Here is a 19149-nt window from a genome sequence, read left to right on the forward strand (position 1 = left end):
ATCTACAACTGTACCTCATTGCTTTTATCAATCCATACTAACTAACCCTCAGTATCTTTCCTGACATCATGTGGTTTGTTCTTGTGAAGGTGCCAGCATTGCCAGAGGAGTTGTTTTTTAACAGTGAAGCAGTTCAAGATGAGATTTCAGCAGAGTTGTTGGTATCAGTGCAGGGACTGGTAAGTGTGTTTTGTGTTATATCACAGCGATTTATTTACAGTCTGAAAATAGGAGTCTCCATGTGATGACATCATCAATCCATTTGTTAATTTTGCCCAATTATTTTGGATTTCTATGTCAATCAATATGACTGTCATTACCTGCTTCCCTAGTGTATTGTATGAGCTGTCATTGGACTAGATTTGTAAGTGAAATTGGTTAGTGGCAAAAGCATCCATTCTAGTGGCTATTCAGATGTGCCTTGTAAGTGAATGTTTTTTGTTGTAGATGTTGCTGCAGCTTTTTGAGCCAAAGCCGAGAATAGCTACAAAAGGAATGGGAAATCTATAAGAAGTACTTGTGCTTTTTACCTTGTGCTCAATTTACCCTTGGCTCAAAACACCGCAGTAAATGCTGCCTTTTCGCAATGTGAAGCATAAGGCGATCTTCCTGCAAACAATACTTATCCTCTATCTTGTGCATAGCAAATCTGTGTTTAACCCCTTCCCGACATCCAGCGTAGTAGTACAGCGCATGTCAGGAGTTCAACTATGGCGGCCGCCATAGCCGCCGGGTGTCTACTGTTTTACACAGTAGACAACCGGTGCTAATGTCTCCGATCGGTGCCCGAACCGATCGGAGGCATTAACCCTTCCAGCGCCTCGGTCAAAGCTGACTGAGGCGCCATTTTCCCAGTGGCACGTGGGTGCTGCTATTTTCTTTGTGATCACTGGCACCTGGAGTAAGCTCCCCGGCCTGTCATTCTATTGCAGGCTATGCTAGATAGCCTGCAATAGAAGCGTCGGTATTATGCAATGCATTAGCATTGTAATGCATTGCATTAGTGATCAGACCCCCTGGGGTTCAAAACTCTTAGGGGGTCTAACAAATGCAAAAAAAAAAAAAAAGGTAAAATAAATAAAAAAATATTAAACGTTCAAATCACCCCCCTTTCCCTAGAACACAAAAAAATTTCTGAAATACTGTAAAACACATTAGGTATGACTGTGTCCGAAATCGCCCGCTCTACAAATCTATAAAAATATTTTTCCTGTATGGTAAACGCCGTAACAGGAAAAAGTCAAAAGTGCCAAACCGCCGTTTTTTCACTGTTTTGATTCCAATAAAAATTTGAATAAAAAGTGATCAAAGCAATAGTAATTACCCAAAATGGTAAAACTGAAAAGTACACTCATCCCCGGAAAAAAGACACCCTATACATCCCTGTACGTAGACTTATAAAAAAGTTACGTTTGTCAGAATATGGTGACTTTTAGAAAAAAAAAATTTTAACACAGTTTTGGATTTTTTTTAAGGGGTTAAAATATAAATAAAACCATATAAATTTGGAATCCCTGTAATCGTACCGAAACATAGAATACTGAAAACCGAAGCCCGTAAGAAAATTGCAGAAATGCATTTTTTTTCTTCAAATCCCCCCCCCCCCCCCATTGAGAATTTTTTCCCTGCTTCCCAGTACATTATATAGAATTAATGGTGACATCATGAAGAAAAATTTGACCCGGAAAGATTAAGACCTCATATGGCTCTGGGAGCGGAGAAATAAAAAGTTCTGGGTAGAAGGAGGGGACTCAAAAACAAAAATCGAAATATGCTATTGGTGGGAAGGGGTTAATTGCTGGTGGGGGGCAACAAACTGATGTGTCCACTAGCGATTGTGGGAATGGAACTTCCTGAGTTCCCTGTCAATGGATCCATTGCACAGATGAGTGACCTGTGGATGGAACACCATACTTGGCTATCTTTATCAGTACTATGAAAGTGAATGGAGTGGAGGTTACACATGCGCAGTGTAGCTCCAATCGCACAGGGGGATTGGGAACCACCAATCTCCTACTCACTGGGATTCCCAATACTGTGGATAGGGGATAAATGTGTGGGAAATTATATCAATGTGCTGTTATGAACAGATTTAATTTGCACATCAATCTGTTTTACATCCATCTGTGTGTCCGTCAAAACTGTTTGTTTATGGGAGTACCCCAATTCTCTGTGGACATTAGACGTTGTGGTATGTGGTACAAGGACTGTTGGCTTAAACCATACCCAATTCTTTGTTACTTCTAGAGATTTTTGTTAATGTCCTGTCCACCTCTCCTCATTGAAAACACATACCGTATTTTTCGGACTATAAGACGCACTTTTTTTCCTCCCAATATGGGAGGAAAATGTGTGTGCGTCTTATAGTCCGAATGCAGCGTGTGCAGCGTCTGTGTCCCGTCTGTGTGAATCAAAAGGAGAGCAGCACGGTGCCTGCCTGCTCTGCCCCTCCTTCCCTGTCTGTGTCGCGTCTTTGCAGGAGCGAGATATGAGAGGCAGGGAAGTAAGGGCGGGCCAGACAGGTGAAGGAAGCGTGGTTTCAAGCTTGCCGAGAAAACCACGCCTCCTTCTCCCGTCTGGCCCGCCCCTCCTTCACTGCCTCTCAGATCTGGCTCTGGCAATGAAGCCACACAGACAGGGAAGGAGGGGCGGGCCAAACGGGAGGAGGAGGCGTGGTTTTCTCGGCAAGCTTGAAACCACGCCTCCTTCACCCGTCTGGCCCGCCCCTACTTCCCTGTCTGTGTGGCTTCATTGCAGGAGTAAGATGTGAGAGGCAGTGAAGGAGGGACGAGCCAGACAGGTGAAAGAGGCGTGTTTTCAAGTTTGCTTAGAAAACCACACCTCCTTCACCCGTCTGGCCCGCCCCTTTTTCTCTTCTTGCATAGCTTCACTGCAGGGTGTCTCTTTCCATCCATGGATGAGATAGATTAGATATAGATAGATAGACAGACAGATAGATAGATAGAGGTATATGTTCAAATCACCCCCATATCCCTAGAATACATATAAAACAAAAACATTACTGTGAAACACATACACATTTGGTATCCCTGTTTCCGAAAGCCCCCGGTTCTATTTACATTGGTGAAATATTATATTATTAGGTTATTAAATATTTCACCAATTTTTTTTCCTTAAAATTTTTTTTTTCCCTATTTTCCTCCTCTAAAACCTTAGTGCGTCTTATGGTCCGGTGCGTCTTATAGTCCGAAAAATACGGTACTTTCTCAGAACAAGTTTTCCTGTGTATGAAGGGTTGTGAGAAATCGCTATTGGCCAGATGATGAATTGAATAAGATTGTACTCTTCCTTTTTTTTTCCCTGTAGGACAACATACCTTTGGTGGATCAGCAACTGTTATACAATTGTTGTCCTTATATTGGTGAGTATTGTATACAGATGTAAGATGGCATGCACTAGGATTGTATAACATCAGACTTTATAGCTGTGTACTTCAAAACTCATTTGTTTTTATGGACAATTATTTGCTCCGAATCCATAAACCCAAACTTGTGTCTTGCCAATTTATTGGTCCCTGTTAATCCTGACATTATCAACGTCTTGTACAATCCTTCCTTCTGTGTTGTCCCTCTATTCAGATCTTCATTCCTGGATGAGAATTCTGTATCTAGAAGAAGTGAGGGCACAACCTTACAATGTGACCTGTTCCCTTTAGTTTTGTCTTGTATTAGTCCCTCCAAGCAATTCTTTTCTATTTCTTTCCTACACTTAATGGAACACTCCAGTTGAAGTGCTGCCCTCTTACAATGCAGGGCCTGAGCAGATGGTGCATTACTCACAATTACAAGAAACATGAAATACAGTCATGCATCAGGCCCGCATTAGGTAGGACTAGGTAGTTTTTCCTGGTGTGTTCCTATATTGTGTTTGTCTCATTTATGTTTATTACTCTAGTTAAAGGCATAAAAGCAGTTTGACCACAGCTGAGGAAAGGAAAAGCTTTTCTTTACGAAAATCTTTCTTTCCTTCATCTGTGGGAAATCTCTTCATCCAAGAAACAAAATATTAGAGGTAAAATCTAATCTAGAGTTCTATTGGGAGGCTTTTTTTGGACGCTGATTTTGAGGCAGATTCAGCGTCAAAATCCTTGCCAAAAAACTCAGTGTGCACTGAACCAAAAATACCTAAACTTCCTGAAACAAGCAGTCGTGATTTTTCTATTCTGAAAGTTACTTATTTGACAGAGTTTTCTAATTAACCCTAATGCTTTTTTTTTCTGCAGGAGAATTGAAAAAGTTACTTGTTTCTTTTGGGGCTGGCCATGGAGCAAAGAATGGGGGTTTCATAAGAAAGATAACCCCCACTGCCGCAGAACCCCTGATGCCAAAACCAACTTTATCACAAAAAAAACTTCAGGTAACTTGTCAGATTTATATTTTATCATGAAAATAATTCTCTGTATTTAAACTGAACAGACAATCCTAAAATGTGGTATTTGTTTTTAGAAAAAAAACTGCTGATAAACCTTTTGATATTGTCTTACCCCAGGAGGATCATCTGTTGTTGTGGAAATTCTGTGTTTTAGGGCTGTTTCGGCTCATAAAGCGACTGAGGATTTAAGTGGGAGACCCCTCTATAATGAATATATATTCTAATAGGACATATCAATAGGGGTTATTTAGATGAGAGCCCCCCTTTTGCCATTAGCCTACTAAAACTCTGACTTATTTTTGATAACTAGTATTCCTATCTCATTTTATATAATTAGTATTCTGATCCAGCATGTCAAGTGTAATGTGCACTACAATTGGTTCCAAATTTACTTTTCTTTTATTATCCGGTTACATCCACTAGAATCTATGATCCATTCTGTCTAAACTGTCTATCATAAAGCTGCAAAGGTTCAGTCATTTTAAAAGATGGCCTGGTTATGGGGTTTCTGGCCCGCTTTGGGCTTTGATATCCGTTTTGGAACTAATTATATTAGGAAATGATTTAGTTTTACCTCTGTGTTGTGGTTGCTTGATCACTGACTAGATGTTTTACTGGTGGTTTACACTGTTCTGGTGAGCTTGTACTTGCAGCCAATCTCACATGTATATCGATGTTCCCATGATGATTATGTTCAAACTGGTTTGTTTTTTTTTACACAGGCACAACTGGAACAAGCATTCTTTCATAACCAGCCTCCATCTCTACGCCGAACAGTTGAATTTGTGGCTGAACGTATTGGTTCCAATTGTGTGAAACAAATCAAGTAAGAATTTGTGCTTTAGAGCATGGAGAAGCATATGTGAAACTCCAATGTTACTTTAAAGCAAGTGTCAACACCTCCAAGAATTCCAGTTCTTTACCTCAATAAGTTGCTGCTGCTCCACTGATTCTGGCACAGTTGGAATTTTTTCTCTAGTCCCCACCATTCCCAAGCAGTCAATGCTGTTAATCTTGGTGCCTGATGTGCTATTTAGGCTCTGTACTGTCAGGAGGGCGGAGTCAGGCAGGAGCAAACAAGGGGTGTCATTCTGACTCTGGGTGCATCTGATTGGTGCTCCAAAGCAAAAAAAAAAATATTATTATTATTTTTTTTTTTTTTTTTTTTTGGGGGGGGGGTCTATGACCAGCCGCAATGGTAATGTATAGAATCTCCCATAAAATAGTGGATAAAAAAAAACAAGCTTTAAAAAAATATAATAAAAAAATAAAAGTTCTAAATCACTCCTTTCCCTAGAATACATATAAAAGTAGAAAATGATTGTGAAACACATACACATTAGGTATCCCTGTGCCTGACAGTGCCCGGTCTACTGAATATAGGGAATCTGCAGAGCTCCTGTTCCGTCGGGAAGGGGTTAATAGGAGCACTGCACATACCCTATATACAGCCAGGCTGAATTCCAAGTGGGGGGAAGAAAAAACCCAGTCCTCAAGCTCAGGGAAGGGGTAGACAGACAACCAAAACACCCCCTCCCCTCCCAGCACCCAGCAATTTAATTTTTGAAATTTTCCAGTAGCTGCCTCATTTCCTCCCCTCGGCTTATACTCGAGTCAATAAGTTTTCCCAGTTTTTTTGTGGTAAAATTAGGGGGGTCGGCTTATACTCGAGTATATACAGTAGTTTTCTGTCTAACTAATACCCTATCCAACTGCACCTATTGCCCCATAGTCCTTGCATCTATAGATTTAGGACAAGTCTGTTGTCTTCTAGTATCAAATGAGTTTATCAGTTTTTAAACTATTTTTCACTGTTTTCTGGTTTAGTTCACCTTTCACAATTCCTTAAAATATTTTCCATCATATTAATATCATTTGGTTTCTGTAATACCTGGTAATGTGGCAGAGACATTACTTTATAACACACAACCTTTCTTACATTTCTATCTCTTAATTTAAGGGCAACCTTGGTGGCAGATCTTGTTAAACAAGCAGAGGCTATATTGAAGGAAAAAGTGACAGAGGACAGTGCAGAAAATAGCAAGCTGCTGGAGAATGTGTGTGCCCAGCTCTGCAAGAATGGACGGCAGGCTCTGCACATAGGCGAGGAGTAAGTAGAGGATAGAAATCTGTAGTAATTCTTGGATTTTTTTTTTTTGACTTTTTTTTTAGCCCATTTGTACTGGTGGTTGATGAAATTGCCAGCTTATCTGTTTCTTTTCTCTCATGTCATTGGTGGACACAGCACTGTGAATATAGACCCGGCCACTAAGAGGTTAACTCTAGGTATACGAAAAAAGGAGTCTGCTCTACCTTCTTTGTTTCCGCTCTAACAAAAGAGCTATCATGCAGTCAGCCTGAGCCCAATTACACCCATTGCCTTCTCTCAGCCACATTCCTACAACCCTTTCCCTCAGATTGGACATCCCCACCCTTACCTGAGTCAAAGGTGATCTTCCCACTCTTTCCTTGTTTGTGGTGGAGACTTTGCAACAATTGCCTACTCATATTGTAGCTCAGTGGTCTATCCCCAGGGACCCTCCAGAAGACAGCTCCTACTCCCGGTTAATGGTCCAGAAAGTCATCTTATAGGTGACTCACGCCTTCTAATTGCTCTGGTTCCTTCCCAAATAGGGCTATGGCAAGTGACTCCACATCTCCTTCCTCAGTCAGCTACTTCTAGTACCTTTGGCTTGCCAGCTTTGACATTGCCTGGGCACAGGAGATGACATTGATTGGGTACAAAAATAAAGTTCTGTTCTCCCCTCCCAGAAGTTATTTTCTGTTTACGACACCCTTCTCCTTCCCTGGTTTGGCTGGAATTCCTTTGGTGGCTATTCTCTTCACTGGTAGTGATCTCCAACTATGCCAGGCTTAACATCTAGGGATTTTTTTTTTTTGGTCTCCTGACCATGTAAAGAAAGTAGCCCAAGTCAGAGTCCTCTCTTCAGATCCGTCTACTGGAACTGAGGGACATCTTCTGGAAATCTCTCTTCCATGTTCTTGCAGTCAGAGCCTTGACTGATAACTCTATGGTGGTCCCTTCTTGAACCAGCAGGGGCGCCAGGAAGCCTCCTGGTTAATTCATTGGGCAGGGCATCATTTTCCTGCTTTCTCAGCAGTCCACATACCAAAAGGAACACCTCAGCCATGAAAAACTCTATACAGACAAGTGGTCTCTTCAGCTGAAGATTTTCCTTTAGCTCTGCCATTGGCAAGTCAACGTGGACATGAATCTCTCGCCTCCTGTTTGAACCACGACCTTCTATCCTAGATAGCCATATCCCAAGACCCTCTGCATCTAAGCTATATGCTGGCAGATGTTCCTTGTCCTTTTTGTCTGCAGCACAACCTCCTTTCATAAGGTCCACTACTCCACCTTTCTTCCTTTTCTCCATAAAGGTCACTTTCTTTGTGGCCGGGCCTTTCTTTTCAGGGTTTATGAACTTACTGCTGTATCCCATATGTCCCCTTCACTACAAGGACACGGTTGTACTCCACTTTATTCCTTCCTCCCAAGTTGTCGTCCTCTTTCCACATCAATGAGGACTTCAACCTACCCTCCCTTTGCCAAGATCCCAAACAACAGATTGAAGAATCCCTTCACTGCCAGCATATCCTCCAGGAGATACTGGTGTAGTTTATATCCCTCTGACTCCCACTTTGTTCTTACTGAGGGCCTTTGTAGAGGTTTGGTGGCAAAAATGTCTCCTGTCTCCCATACTGTATGTGATCAGAGTGTATAGGAGTAGGGTCCTCCCATATTCAGGTGACTGCTCATGCCACAGTTTGTATCCTCTTGGGTGGATTAGCATCAGATTTCTTATCTTTCAGGTCTGCACAGTTTGCCACCCCGTACCTACTTCAGTCAATGAACTCTGCCATTCGTTCGATTGCTCTAGATCAATCTGGTACTGCAGATGGCTGTGCTCTAGGCTATTCGCATGACTGCTCTTCTCAATGGGAACTGCTCTCGGATGTCCCACAGTGCAGTGTCCTTCAGTGACATTAACAAGAAAGATGGATTTTTGTGCTTGCCCTAAAATCCCTCGCTTGTTCCTTTAATTGGGTAACACAGATTTTTTTGTTGTTGTTGGTCTCCGATCCACAGACTGCTCTTCTTGGTTCTTTTCCATTCATAGGACATATTGGTCTGTAGTATATTTGTTTCTGATTTTCCTGGTTTTCTCTCTTTCCTGCTGTTTGTATGAACTGATTCACAAAGTGTCCAAGAAAAGGGTATTTATAGCCCTTGGGAAGATCCAGCACTTTTTTGTATACCTAGTGTCATTTTCCTAGTGACTTAGCATATACCCTTGGTGCTGTGTTGCCCAATGAATTCAGTGGGTACAATAATCCTCTTGTTAAATACTCACACTACATGTTGTTTTGTTACACGCACTGTATCCTTTCTTATTTTAGAAAACCTAGTATATCTACAGTCCGTTTCTAGTACCATAGTGTTCAGTTCTCATTAGTTCATCATGGTGTAGATTTTTATTAATATAGAATTTCTATAGTAAGATACAGTATTAACCTAATCTGATGTATTGGCTCGCTATGTGCTTGGTCCTGTGGTCAGTCCATTATGCCTTTTTCTTCTTTGTATCCACTACACTAATTTAGTAAAAGATCAGTTTGATGTAATTTAATATCATTTATATATTTACTCTTTATAGATACTGCAAGAATAAGGTTCCGGATGCGGTCCGGGCGCTGCTACCTGAGGAGACGTCTGCTTGTGTGAGTGCATCTATGTTATTGTATAAGATAGCAACTCCCCTTCTATTGTCTGCTCAAGTAACATATATTTTAGGGAACATATGAAGGAAGACCACATTGAAGATCACAAACCCTTGCTGTCCATAAAATTAGTCAAATTAATACATTTTCTTGATTTGCTTTGTAATTTGGAACCAATTTTTGGCCAGTGTATTATAATTGGCTTCCTTGTTAGTTTAACCCCTTTCTATTCAGCAATGTAATATTACATTGCTTTGAGCTTATAGTACAGTTCAGTGGGTGTTTGCTAAGAAAGCATAGTGTCTCTCCTATCAGAGCTCTTAAGTCTATGTGGTAGCAGAGAATGCCCTGGTGCTCATGAGGTTAGTAAAAAGCATCGCTAGTAACACTTTACTGCAGGATCAGACTATAACAGCGTTTATTTGTAGTCTGTAACCATGGAGGTCCAAAATGGTGTAGGTGCTCTACATACCAAATGATAGGATTCTTGTAGCTGGAATATAGCCTGGGATAAAATACGGTGCCTGCTTAATTATGAGGTAAATTGCAAACATTCCTGACATCTATTCTTTTTTTTTATACTAGGTCATACGTAGCGCTGAAGAAATTGCTGTGTCTCTGGCAATTGAGAAGGCCTGCACATGGCTAAATACAAATATCTCAGGTAGGTTCATCTACATTTATCCTAGATGAAATTGTATATCCAGGTTTTTTTTTGTACTTTAGGACTCTTTTTAGCAAGAAAAATCTGTGCTAAAAGGGGGTTGCATCTTATAACACAGTCATGGGTTGTTCACGAGTTCAAGACTTCCCTGATCACAAAGTCTATTAGATCAGTGCAGGATGAGAGGAAGCTGTCCTGCTGTGTGTGTGCCCCCTACACAGTATAATGCCCCATTAGTGCCCCCAGACTGTTTAATGGTGTCCCCTACACAGAATAATGCCATGTTAGTGATGCCCACACTGTATAATTCCATGCGGGGACCTCACATACAGTATAATGCCCATTAGTGTCACTATACAGTATACTGTCCCAATTTATTGTATGGAGGCTCCGATAAGACATTATACTATGTAGAGGCCACTAATGGGCCTTTGTGTATGTGTGACTTAGCTATTCAACCCTATATCTTCCCTGTATTACCAGTTAGTGACATTGACCACTCTACTTCATTTGACCACCAAGGAAAGTTTAAATTAGTGTGAAATATTTTTTTCTTGCCCAAAACTGGGGGGTATTGTAGTCAGACGTGTCTTATCATCCAAAAAAATACATTGTATGGCTTTGGTATTCCTCTTGTAACTTTCTCTGTATTACAGCATTAATTAGAAGAGAAGTGAAGGTCACATTCAATCACATGGTAAAATCCCAGAGTGCCTTATCCTCAGTGGAAGGTACAGTGGTGAAGAAGGGATGCCGGGAAGGCTGTAGGCACACAGTAACACTCCCTTCCAAGCTTCTTACGGACATAAAGGTGGGTGCAGTTTTAAGTTTTCAACGACAGCATCTCCAGTCCGCACCTTTCACAAGGACTGATGCAAGACAAAGGCACTATATGAAACTGGGATCCAACATTCAGGGGTATACAGGGGTTGTATGTTGCTTATTCTAAACTGCTAAAATTCTCAGCTGGCTATGAAGGAAATATTGTCACGTGTCATGCAGATATCCAAAAAGCTGCAGTTTGGCTTTCTTTTAGTGAGCAATGTGGCAAAAGTAGTGGATAATCCTCAGTAGTGCTTTTGATATCCACAGTACAACAAGTATGTAAAGATGGAGAGCATATACATTAGAGAAGTGCTTTTATACAATACAACCTATTTCAGACTAGTGAAAGATACAGGTCCTCCATTTCTATGTATGAGAATGTTGCGTTCTGTCTCCTAGGAAATCCTGTGCATTGCACTTGGGCCACGTAATAATGCAGAGGGAGTAGAACTTGCAGAGCTCATAAGTATGACTGAACGTCTGTCGGAAACTCTGAATTGCAGGAAGGTAATGTATTTGTAGCATCAATAATGGTATGATCAAGAGGGAATAAATGTTACTATATCCTTAACCTTTCCATATACTTTGTATAAATCACTAGTAATGTCTCTATACAGGGGTAACCCTATATCTGGATGTGATGTGTATTATGTATTTTTAGCGGTTCCCCACTGCAGGCTTTAGCTCATTGGAGACAAGCTGTAATGTTGTCTTTCATACTCTGCACACAAAGTGCAAGACTATCTACACATCGAACAGTTTCTCACATAGTCAGAAGGATCAGCAGGGTCATATAGGATATAATAAACAAGTACAGACATTTATTATTATTAATACGGCACTTGGGGTACAAAAAAAACTTCCTATTCATCTCGGCCCTGCCTGTGTCACTCCTGCTCACATATCTTGTCCCCTCTCTATAGACATCTTTGTAAAGCTGTAGATTGACCCTTGTGTGCTCTGGTCCTGTCCTTTTTTTCTAGCAAGACTCATTAAGCTTCCATGATGAATGTCAGTGTAGCAGGAAGAGTAAAGAAGGAAAAGAAAAAAAATTCTCTGTATATTCACTTGCACTATTAATTTATAAAAGGATGGCGGCATCAAAGGCGCTCATGTATTGTATTATGTGCAGGAACTCTATTTGACATCCAAACTTTTTTTATTTCTTTGAGCAATCTAGACAAGCTACTAAGTGTTCTAAATGTCAGAAAGGGTTCACCTTATATGAGGACATCCAAAATTGTACTGATTTGGGGATCTAGGTATTGATGGTTTTGTGGCTGATTGTCAGCATGTATAAAAGGACCTTGTATTGACCTATCTCTCCCCGTATAGCGACTGAAGGGGTGATACAGTAATCCTTCTTCACGTTATCACTCTCTAACCATCAAGGATCTTATGTGACGTCTGATTTTTCACAGGGGGGGGGGAGGATCAGCTCTTTTCCTCTACTATAGTGGTGAGAAGGTATAAATCTTCCTCTGTCCCCAGTCAGATCTTTTATCTACTCCATGACTTTCTGGATTCTGGACGGAGAATATTCTATATATTCGCGTATGAACTCTGCATATTTTATTTTAGGTGTTGTGTGTCTCAGTTTCTGCTTCGGTCAGACTTCTAACCACTGTAAAATGCTGGGTGGTATTTTCATAATTTGCTAGGTGTATAAAAGTAGACTGTATGTTAGTAAGGGGGGTATAGTATGGATTTTTTTTTACGCCTTTTATAATTTGCCTGTGCCAGAAGTATGAAAGTTCCTGGCAGTGAGAGGGTTAAGCTATCCTGGTGTTCAGGTGTTAGAAAGTATATTACAATCGGCGTCTCACTTGCCTGATATGTCTTATTGTCGGTGTTCCTGAATCCTATGTGTACTAGGTTATATAATTCTCATTTGTTTTTGCAGTATCTGACCACGACAACAGAGCACCATCTGGCGAAATGTACGGTGGAGCTGGCATCACTTATAGGTAAGGCAGATCTAGTGTGTCCACCACTTAATAATTGGCACAAGACTTTCCTCTGAGTGTTCTTTTCCACATCTACAGTGACCGACCAACTTCCATTGCTGAGTGTCACGTCTTCAGAGGCAGATCCTGGGCAGAAGCAGATCAAAAAGCTTGAAGAATCGAAACGGGTCTTGACTTCCTTACTTAAAATCTGGGGGAATGACTTTAGGGTTCCAGTGCCTGTACAGCAGATGTTTAGTCCTAAAAATATCAGTGGCATTAAACATCTTCAGAGTTACAAGGTGAGATTGAGATTTAGGTGACCCGGTTCTGTATCAAGCATAGATGTCCATAATGTAGCGTCTGAACCTCATAGGGTCCCAAAGTGAAGACTGTATACTGCACTGTATAATTTCTGTAGTGGTGACATCTCTGTATAGAAAAGTGCACGCTGCTGTGCTTTACTGTACAATTTCAAAAATGGTATGCTGACCCGTGCCAGCTACATGGAGGCTAATAAAACACACTCCTGGCCTCTGGTGAATGCAGGCCTATGAAAAGCACTAACGTAGACACTGCGAGCTTTTCCTGTTGTGTATATTAAGCTAAGTGCACAGACACAGTATAAGTGTCTTGTAATGAAGTGGACAAGATCAAGGCAGATTTAAAGAAAATTTATATTCGGACACCAAGGAAAGACCTTGAAATTGTAAAATTAATTGAAAGAAGCTTAACATGCTTAGAACTGTGTTTTTTTTTCTTTTTCTTCCCCCATGTAATGTAGTGGGATCTGTTCGTCTTCATGTTACATCAGCTGGCTGGGATGGGGCTTCTACAGCACATTGACATCTGCAGGCTGCAGGAGGGCCAATGGACATCGGTAAGCATAAATAAATAATTCTGCAAGGTATTGAGTCCAGCATCTTAGTGGTTAAAATCATTCCATTTTTAGCTAGCGCTTAAGCGTGTTATTAAATTCAATACCTATTAAAGCTGCTCAAGTTCTAGAAAACGCAGATTCCAAAACAGAATTCTCAAGTCTGTTTAAAAGGGTTAATTTCCTGTAGTTCTTGATACCCGGATCTAAAAACTATTGGACGGGGACAGCACATTGCAGAAAAGTTGCGTTTTTGTTTTTTTTTTCTTGCAGATTTTGTTCCAATTTATTTAGGTTCAAGAGAAAAGTGAATTGAGCCGAGGGGAGATGTATAAGAGCTTTCTTTATGTTTCTCATTACTGTTGAAGCCATCCTTGGCTTTGGCTCAAAACGTAAAATCTGCAACAAAAAAACACAGCTTTTGAGCAAGGTGGAGCCTGAGCCTTAAAGGGGCATTCCAATAAATATAATCATATCTATATTTGTAGATAAATAAAAGTTAAACATTTTTGCAAATATAAGTAGTTCTCTAAGTATTTCTAGTGGTGACGTCTGTTGTCTGGATCGGTTGCCAATGGAGACGACTATAAATGCAGAAACTTGTCAGGAACCCAACCATGATATTCTTATTGTAGCCGAGTTATCAGGAAGGGCCACTACATGGATTAGAAGATACTGCAGCCACAATAAGGACATCATGGCTGATTTTCTGACCTTAGAAAAGTCCTACATTTGGGGCAACATGGTGGCTCAGTGGTTAGCACTGCAGCCTTGCAGCGCTGGAGTTCTGGGTTCGAATCCCGGCAGGAACAACATCTGCAAGGACTTTGTATGTTCTCCCCGTGTTTGTGTGGATTTCCTCTCATTTTACAAAGACATACTGATAGGAAAAAAAAAATGTACATTGTGATCCCTATATAATGTATCCCTATATGGGGCGCACAATCTACATTTAAAAAAAAAAAGTCCTACATTCATGGTCATATCCACTGGCAACCGATCAATACAACAACTTGTGACCACAAGATATTTAGAGAAAACTTTGCAAAACGTTAAATTACTTATTTGGAAAAATGTTTAACTTTTAACTAATTCTAAATGTAAAAATGTGCGCTGTTTTTGGGAATACCCCATTAATGTAACTTGTGAATTATTTTCCCATCTCTTTAGGACTTGTTGGCAGAGCTGGATAGATTAATACTTGGATCTGAAACTCTAAGAAAGCCGGAGGAACTAAAAGACTCTCCATGTGTACATATGCCATGCACAGTGACTGGAATCATAGCCCCCAGCTAGTCCCTGGATCCTTCATTGCTGCTGCTATCTGTGCTACACTGCTCACCTGTGAGGACAAGGAACTGTCGCTGATCCCACATCTGCAAGTGTCCCTGAGCTGTAAGCACAACTTCAGAGTTTATACAGAGGTCTATGCATATTTTTATGGAACAGTGACTAAAGTGGATCTGCCTCTTATATGGACAGCGTTTTACTGTTAGTATTGGCGTTACCAGCAGCGGTAGCTCTGTTGGTTTGTATACAGGTCCTGTGCTGTTTGTGCTAGGGGACTGCTGTAGTCAATCAGACGTCTCAGCAGTCACATGTCATAGGTGAAGAGGTCACAGCAGAGACCTCTGGCTACAGAGTTCCCCTAGCACAAATGGGATGTTACCAGTGCATTAGCCAGGGGACATGTATACAAACCAATGGAGTGCCCAGTGCTGGAAACTGATGCATGACAAGAGGTAAGTACTGGTTTGTTATGTTTGCATCCCAAATAGAAACCCTATTAAATCATAGAAATATTAACTGGACAATCCCTTTAAGCTCTTTCTCGCTTTTAAAAGGCTCCTCTTCACCAATTCTGGTGCAGATGGGATTTTTTTTTTTTTTTTTAATACTAACCCACACCAATCCCGAGCGAACAATGCAGTTCATTTATTCTTATTAGGCTTTCTGTCAAGTGGGTGGTGTCAAGAAGAGCAGGAAAGTGGGTGTGACCCAGAGCTCTGACAGTGTCTGCCTCTGATTGGAGCTTTGAATCCTGTGGCCTGCTCTTGTCTGACATCACCTACTTGGCTTTAGCGTCTAATTAGCATATTGGGTGCCAAAACTAACTGCACAGATTTCTGACGATTGATGCGAGGAAGATAAAAAAAAAAAATGCCAACTGAGCCGGAATCAGCAGATCCACAGCAATGAAAGGATGTGTAAGATGTAGAAATGAGGGTGGGGCAGAGTCACTTCAAACCGAGAAGTCTCGGACTTTATAAAATGTACAAACTGACTTTTGGTGCCAAAAAAAAAGCAGCCATGTATATGGTTTCCAGAGAGATCACTGCTCAGAAACAGTCAGGATTGGGAGAATTATATCTTATTTATTATGGAGCTGTATATAAATATCCTAATCTTACTGTGTTTACAACCAGTGAAAGCAAGTTTGTATGTTTTATAATGTCCGAGCTATAACTGTTTGAAGTGACCCCCACTTTCTCTACATGTTACACAGCCTTCTAACTCCATACATGGTAATACTCAGTGAGAGGCAGGAACGGCTCTCAATGCAGAAGTTGGGAAGAATAAAGAGATGCAGGATTTCACAGAAAGGAGCCAAAATGTGTTAATAAAGTATATTACAAAATGTATTAATGCCACAAATACTGCCAGAAAATAAAATCTTTAGTTATCCTTTAAAGAGGACCTTTCATGGTCCGGGGCACAGGCAGTTTTATATACTGGTGGAAAGCCCACAGTGTGCTGAATTCAGTGTACTGTCGGCTTTCCCGATCTGTGCCCCGGGTAAAGCGCTAGCGGTGCCGGTACCATAGCTCCTCACAGTCAGAAGGGCATTCCTGACAGTCAATCAGGTACGTCCTTCTGCCCCGCGGTGCCTATCACGCTGTACTGTGTGAGTGGAGAGGAACGCCCCCTCCCTCTGCTCACAGTGCTAGTCCATAGACGAGTATTATCAGGAGGGGACGGGGACGTTCCTCCCCGCTCACACCGTACAGCGCAATAGGCGCTGCTGTGGAGAAGGACGTTCCTGACTGACTGTCAGAAATGCCTTTCTGACTGTGAAGAGCTACGGTACTGGCACCGCTAGCTCTTTACCCGGGGGCACAGATTGGGAAAGCCAATAGTGCGCTGAATTCAGTATATATGAAAGATCCTCTTTAAGTAACTTCCAAATTGTTGCAGTTTTAAAGGTTTTTATCATTGTGTCAAAAATGATGGGCTTTCATTAGGATAGACCGTCAATAGGGGGTTCGCGTTGCCCTCTGACAAGCTAAGCTGATGGGGCTCCAGCCTCTCTATTGTTTACAGCCATGTGTCTGCCTGGTGGTGCAGGTACTGAAGCAAAGTGTCATGACAGCTAGTGGGATTACCTAGTCAGATCTGATATTGTTGGGCAGTCCTAAGGAGAGGCCATCAATATTGTGACCCTAGGCAATACCTTTAAGCAAACCATCAGGGTGCTATTACACATCTGCGTTTTATATTTGTGTTAACACCAGGGCTGTGGCGGCGTCCAAAATAAAATGATTATTTTTAATCATATAATACGATTAATATTGTATAATTAGATGTATATTTGGATACAGATTCCCTTACATAAGAATTCAATCACTGGCTTTTTATTGAGTTATTGGAGCCTTACTGCTTCTCAATGGCCATGGCTGTCAGCCATTTATGAAGGAGTTGGATTCGGTGGTTTGACCTACTAACTCCACAGCCCTGGTTAACACACGTTTGTGAAATTGCACGTTTTGCTTTTTTGATCAGTGTTTGTCATTTTTGTTGGTATTAAAAAGAAGCAAAACAAAAAAAATACAACCTGAGGACCCATTCACATGGTGCGCAAAATTAAGAGGATTCAGAAGCAGATGTCCGCCTCAAATTCCTTTTCATTTGCCGCCATGTTAACACACCCTTAGGCTGAGGCTCCACATTTCTGTAGCAGATTTTGCCTCAAACGCTTCTTTTACTGAATCACAAAGGATCTAGTCACTGTGTGGAAGGGGAATCTCTGATTTTACGTATTGAATATATTGTGTTTTTTAAAATGTAATAATGGAGTATTTGATACTACAAGCTGTTCATTCATTCAGTGAGTGTTTTATTTTGTACATTAAGTGTCACAGTCTCTGCCTGCGATCATTTAGTGATAACTTTCTGGTTACATTTAGAGCTCATTCACACAAGCAAATTTCATCTGTGTTAGCCATATTTACCGCCTGGACACTAGAATGGGACTATTAGCCGTACAGTTATCTATGATACTCTGAGTCCTAGTGAATACAGAACAGTATATTTCTTGGAGACAGACAACCATAATCCAAGCATGGTGTTCAGGCCGGTAAATACATGCATGTAGACCTCGCTTCATGGATGAAACTGTTGTGTGAATGGAAACCATCTGAAATTTGGGTAAAAGCTGCAGTTTGCTAGAATATATCACATTAAGCAGGCTGATCACTATTCCTCATCAGAAAACCTGTGATATTACTGAGCATATAAACACATTGTGCAACATTCCATGAGGTTTTCATTAGAACTAATTATATATATATATATATATATATATATATATATATATATATATATATATATATGGTCTATGAATATAATGAAACCATTTACGGACTACTCTGTGTTAGGAGTGACAGCGTTTTGTCTTGGCAGCGAATTTGCTCATGAATGCAGGAACACGGTGTCGTCTGACACTTGTTAGGAACCCAGCCATGATTCCAAGTGGCAGAGTGTAGAAAGTTCCTGCATTCATGTCAGATTTCTTGGCAACCCGTCTAGACAACAGCCAAGTCACTGCTAAGATGGTTAGAGAAAATCTTTTAAATAATTTCAGATTTTGCAATTTTAATTTGTTAAAATATTTAACTCTTGTCTACAAATTTTAAATATAGTTATATATGGGAAACTCATTTACAGGGGATCCCTGAGAAGTGGCCAAAATAAAAAACTTAAGAGAAGACCGGTATGTATCAGGGCGGGTACCCTGACATTTTGTAACTATATCTTATGGCCAATTCCTGGAGAAACTCTATCAAGTGCTTACATGCTAGGATTCTGCAAACGCCTATAAATGTGTCCAGTTATATATGTCCAATTATACTGAATGGTCACTTGCAATGATTTATTTTTTCTTGTAATTATTGTTCATACAATGCAACTACAGAATTTCTTTGATTCAGTTCAGATAGCCTAGTGTGTGAAACAAATCCCAGCATGAATATTTGCTCTATTGGTTTTGGAACTCCCATAGAATGAATGGAGCCTGCTGGATCTTGTAGTTACACAGCAGGTGGAGTGCTGAAGGTTTCTGCCCCCTATGGTAGTAGCATGGAAACTTACCTTTCTATGCAGAAAGACCGTGTTGCCAATGCCTAAATGAGGATATCCGACAATAAAGCAACAATATATCAAAACACTAGAGCAACAAGGAGATATCCGCTATGCCAACCCAGTATTAGCCAGGATAGGTGTTACTATATGAAAAGATCACATTCTGTCACGTGTAGCTTTGTCTTCTCAGCCAGTCCTTTGCTCCTGTGAGATGTATCTGTTACATAAATGTGTGTTTAGTCAATCCCACGGTGCATGTTTATAAAGGAGATAGTTGTGCACCATGTTGGTTAGTCTTTGTGGGGCAGAGTTTTGATTCTCCTCTATTTTTCTGTGGGACTATA

At 40.8% G+C, this 19149-nt stretch overlaps 1 protein-coding gene across 1 annotated transcript in view; it reads left to right on the plus strand.

Annotated features, from left to right (window-relative positions):
* Positions 1-14860, plus strand: part of CDAN1 (codanin 1) — a 30239-nt gene extending 15379 nt beyond the window's left edge. The window contains exons 16-28 of the mRNA XM_075282818.1: positions 90-179; positions 3328-3382; positions 4244-4377; positions 5115-5218; positions 6353-6502; positions 9072-9135; positions 9721-9799; positions 10456-10610; positions 11024-11131; positions 12528-12591; positions 12670-12872; positions 13355-13450; positions 14618-14860. Of these exons, the coding sequence (XP_075138919.1) occupies positions 90-179; positions 3328-3382; positions 4244-4377; positions 5115-5218; positions 6353-6502; positions 9072-9135; positions 9721-9799; positions 10456-10610; positions 11024-11131; positions 12528-12591; positions 12670-12872; positions 13355-13450; positions 14618-14743 (1428 nt within the window). The 3' untranslated portion in view covers positions 14744-14860. The remainder of the gene's footprint in view (positions 1-89; positions 180-3327; positions 3383-4243; positions 4378-5114; positions 5219-6352; positions 6503-9071; positions 9136-9720; positions 9800-10455; positions 10611-11023; positions 11132-12527; positions 12592-12669; positions 12873-13354; positions 13451-14617) is intronic.
* Positions 14861-19149: the final 4289 nt, after the last annotated feature.

This window comes from Leptodactylus fuscus, chromosome 7, assembly GCF_031893055.1.
Source record: "Leptodactylus fuscus isolate aLepFus1 chromosome 7, aLepFus1.hap2, whole genome shotgun sequence".
NCBI classification, from domain to species: domain Eukaryota; kingdom Metazoa; phylum Chordata; class Amphibia; order Anura; family Leptodactylidae; genus Leptodactylus; species Leptodactylus fuscus.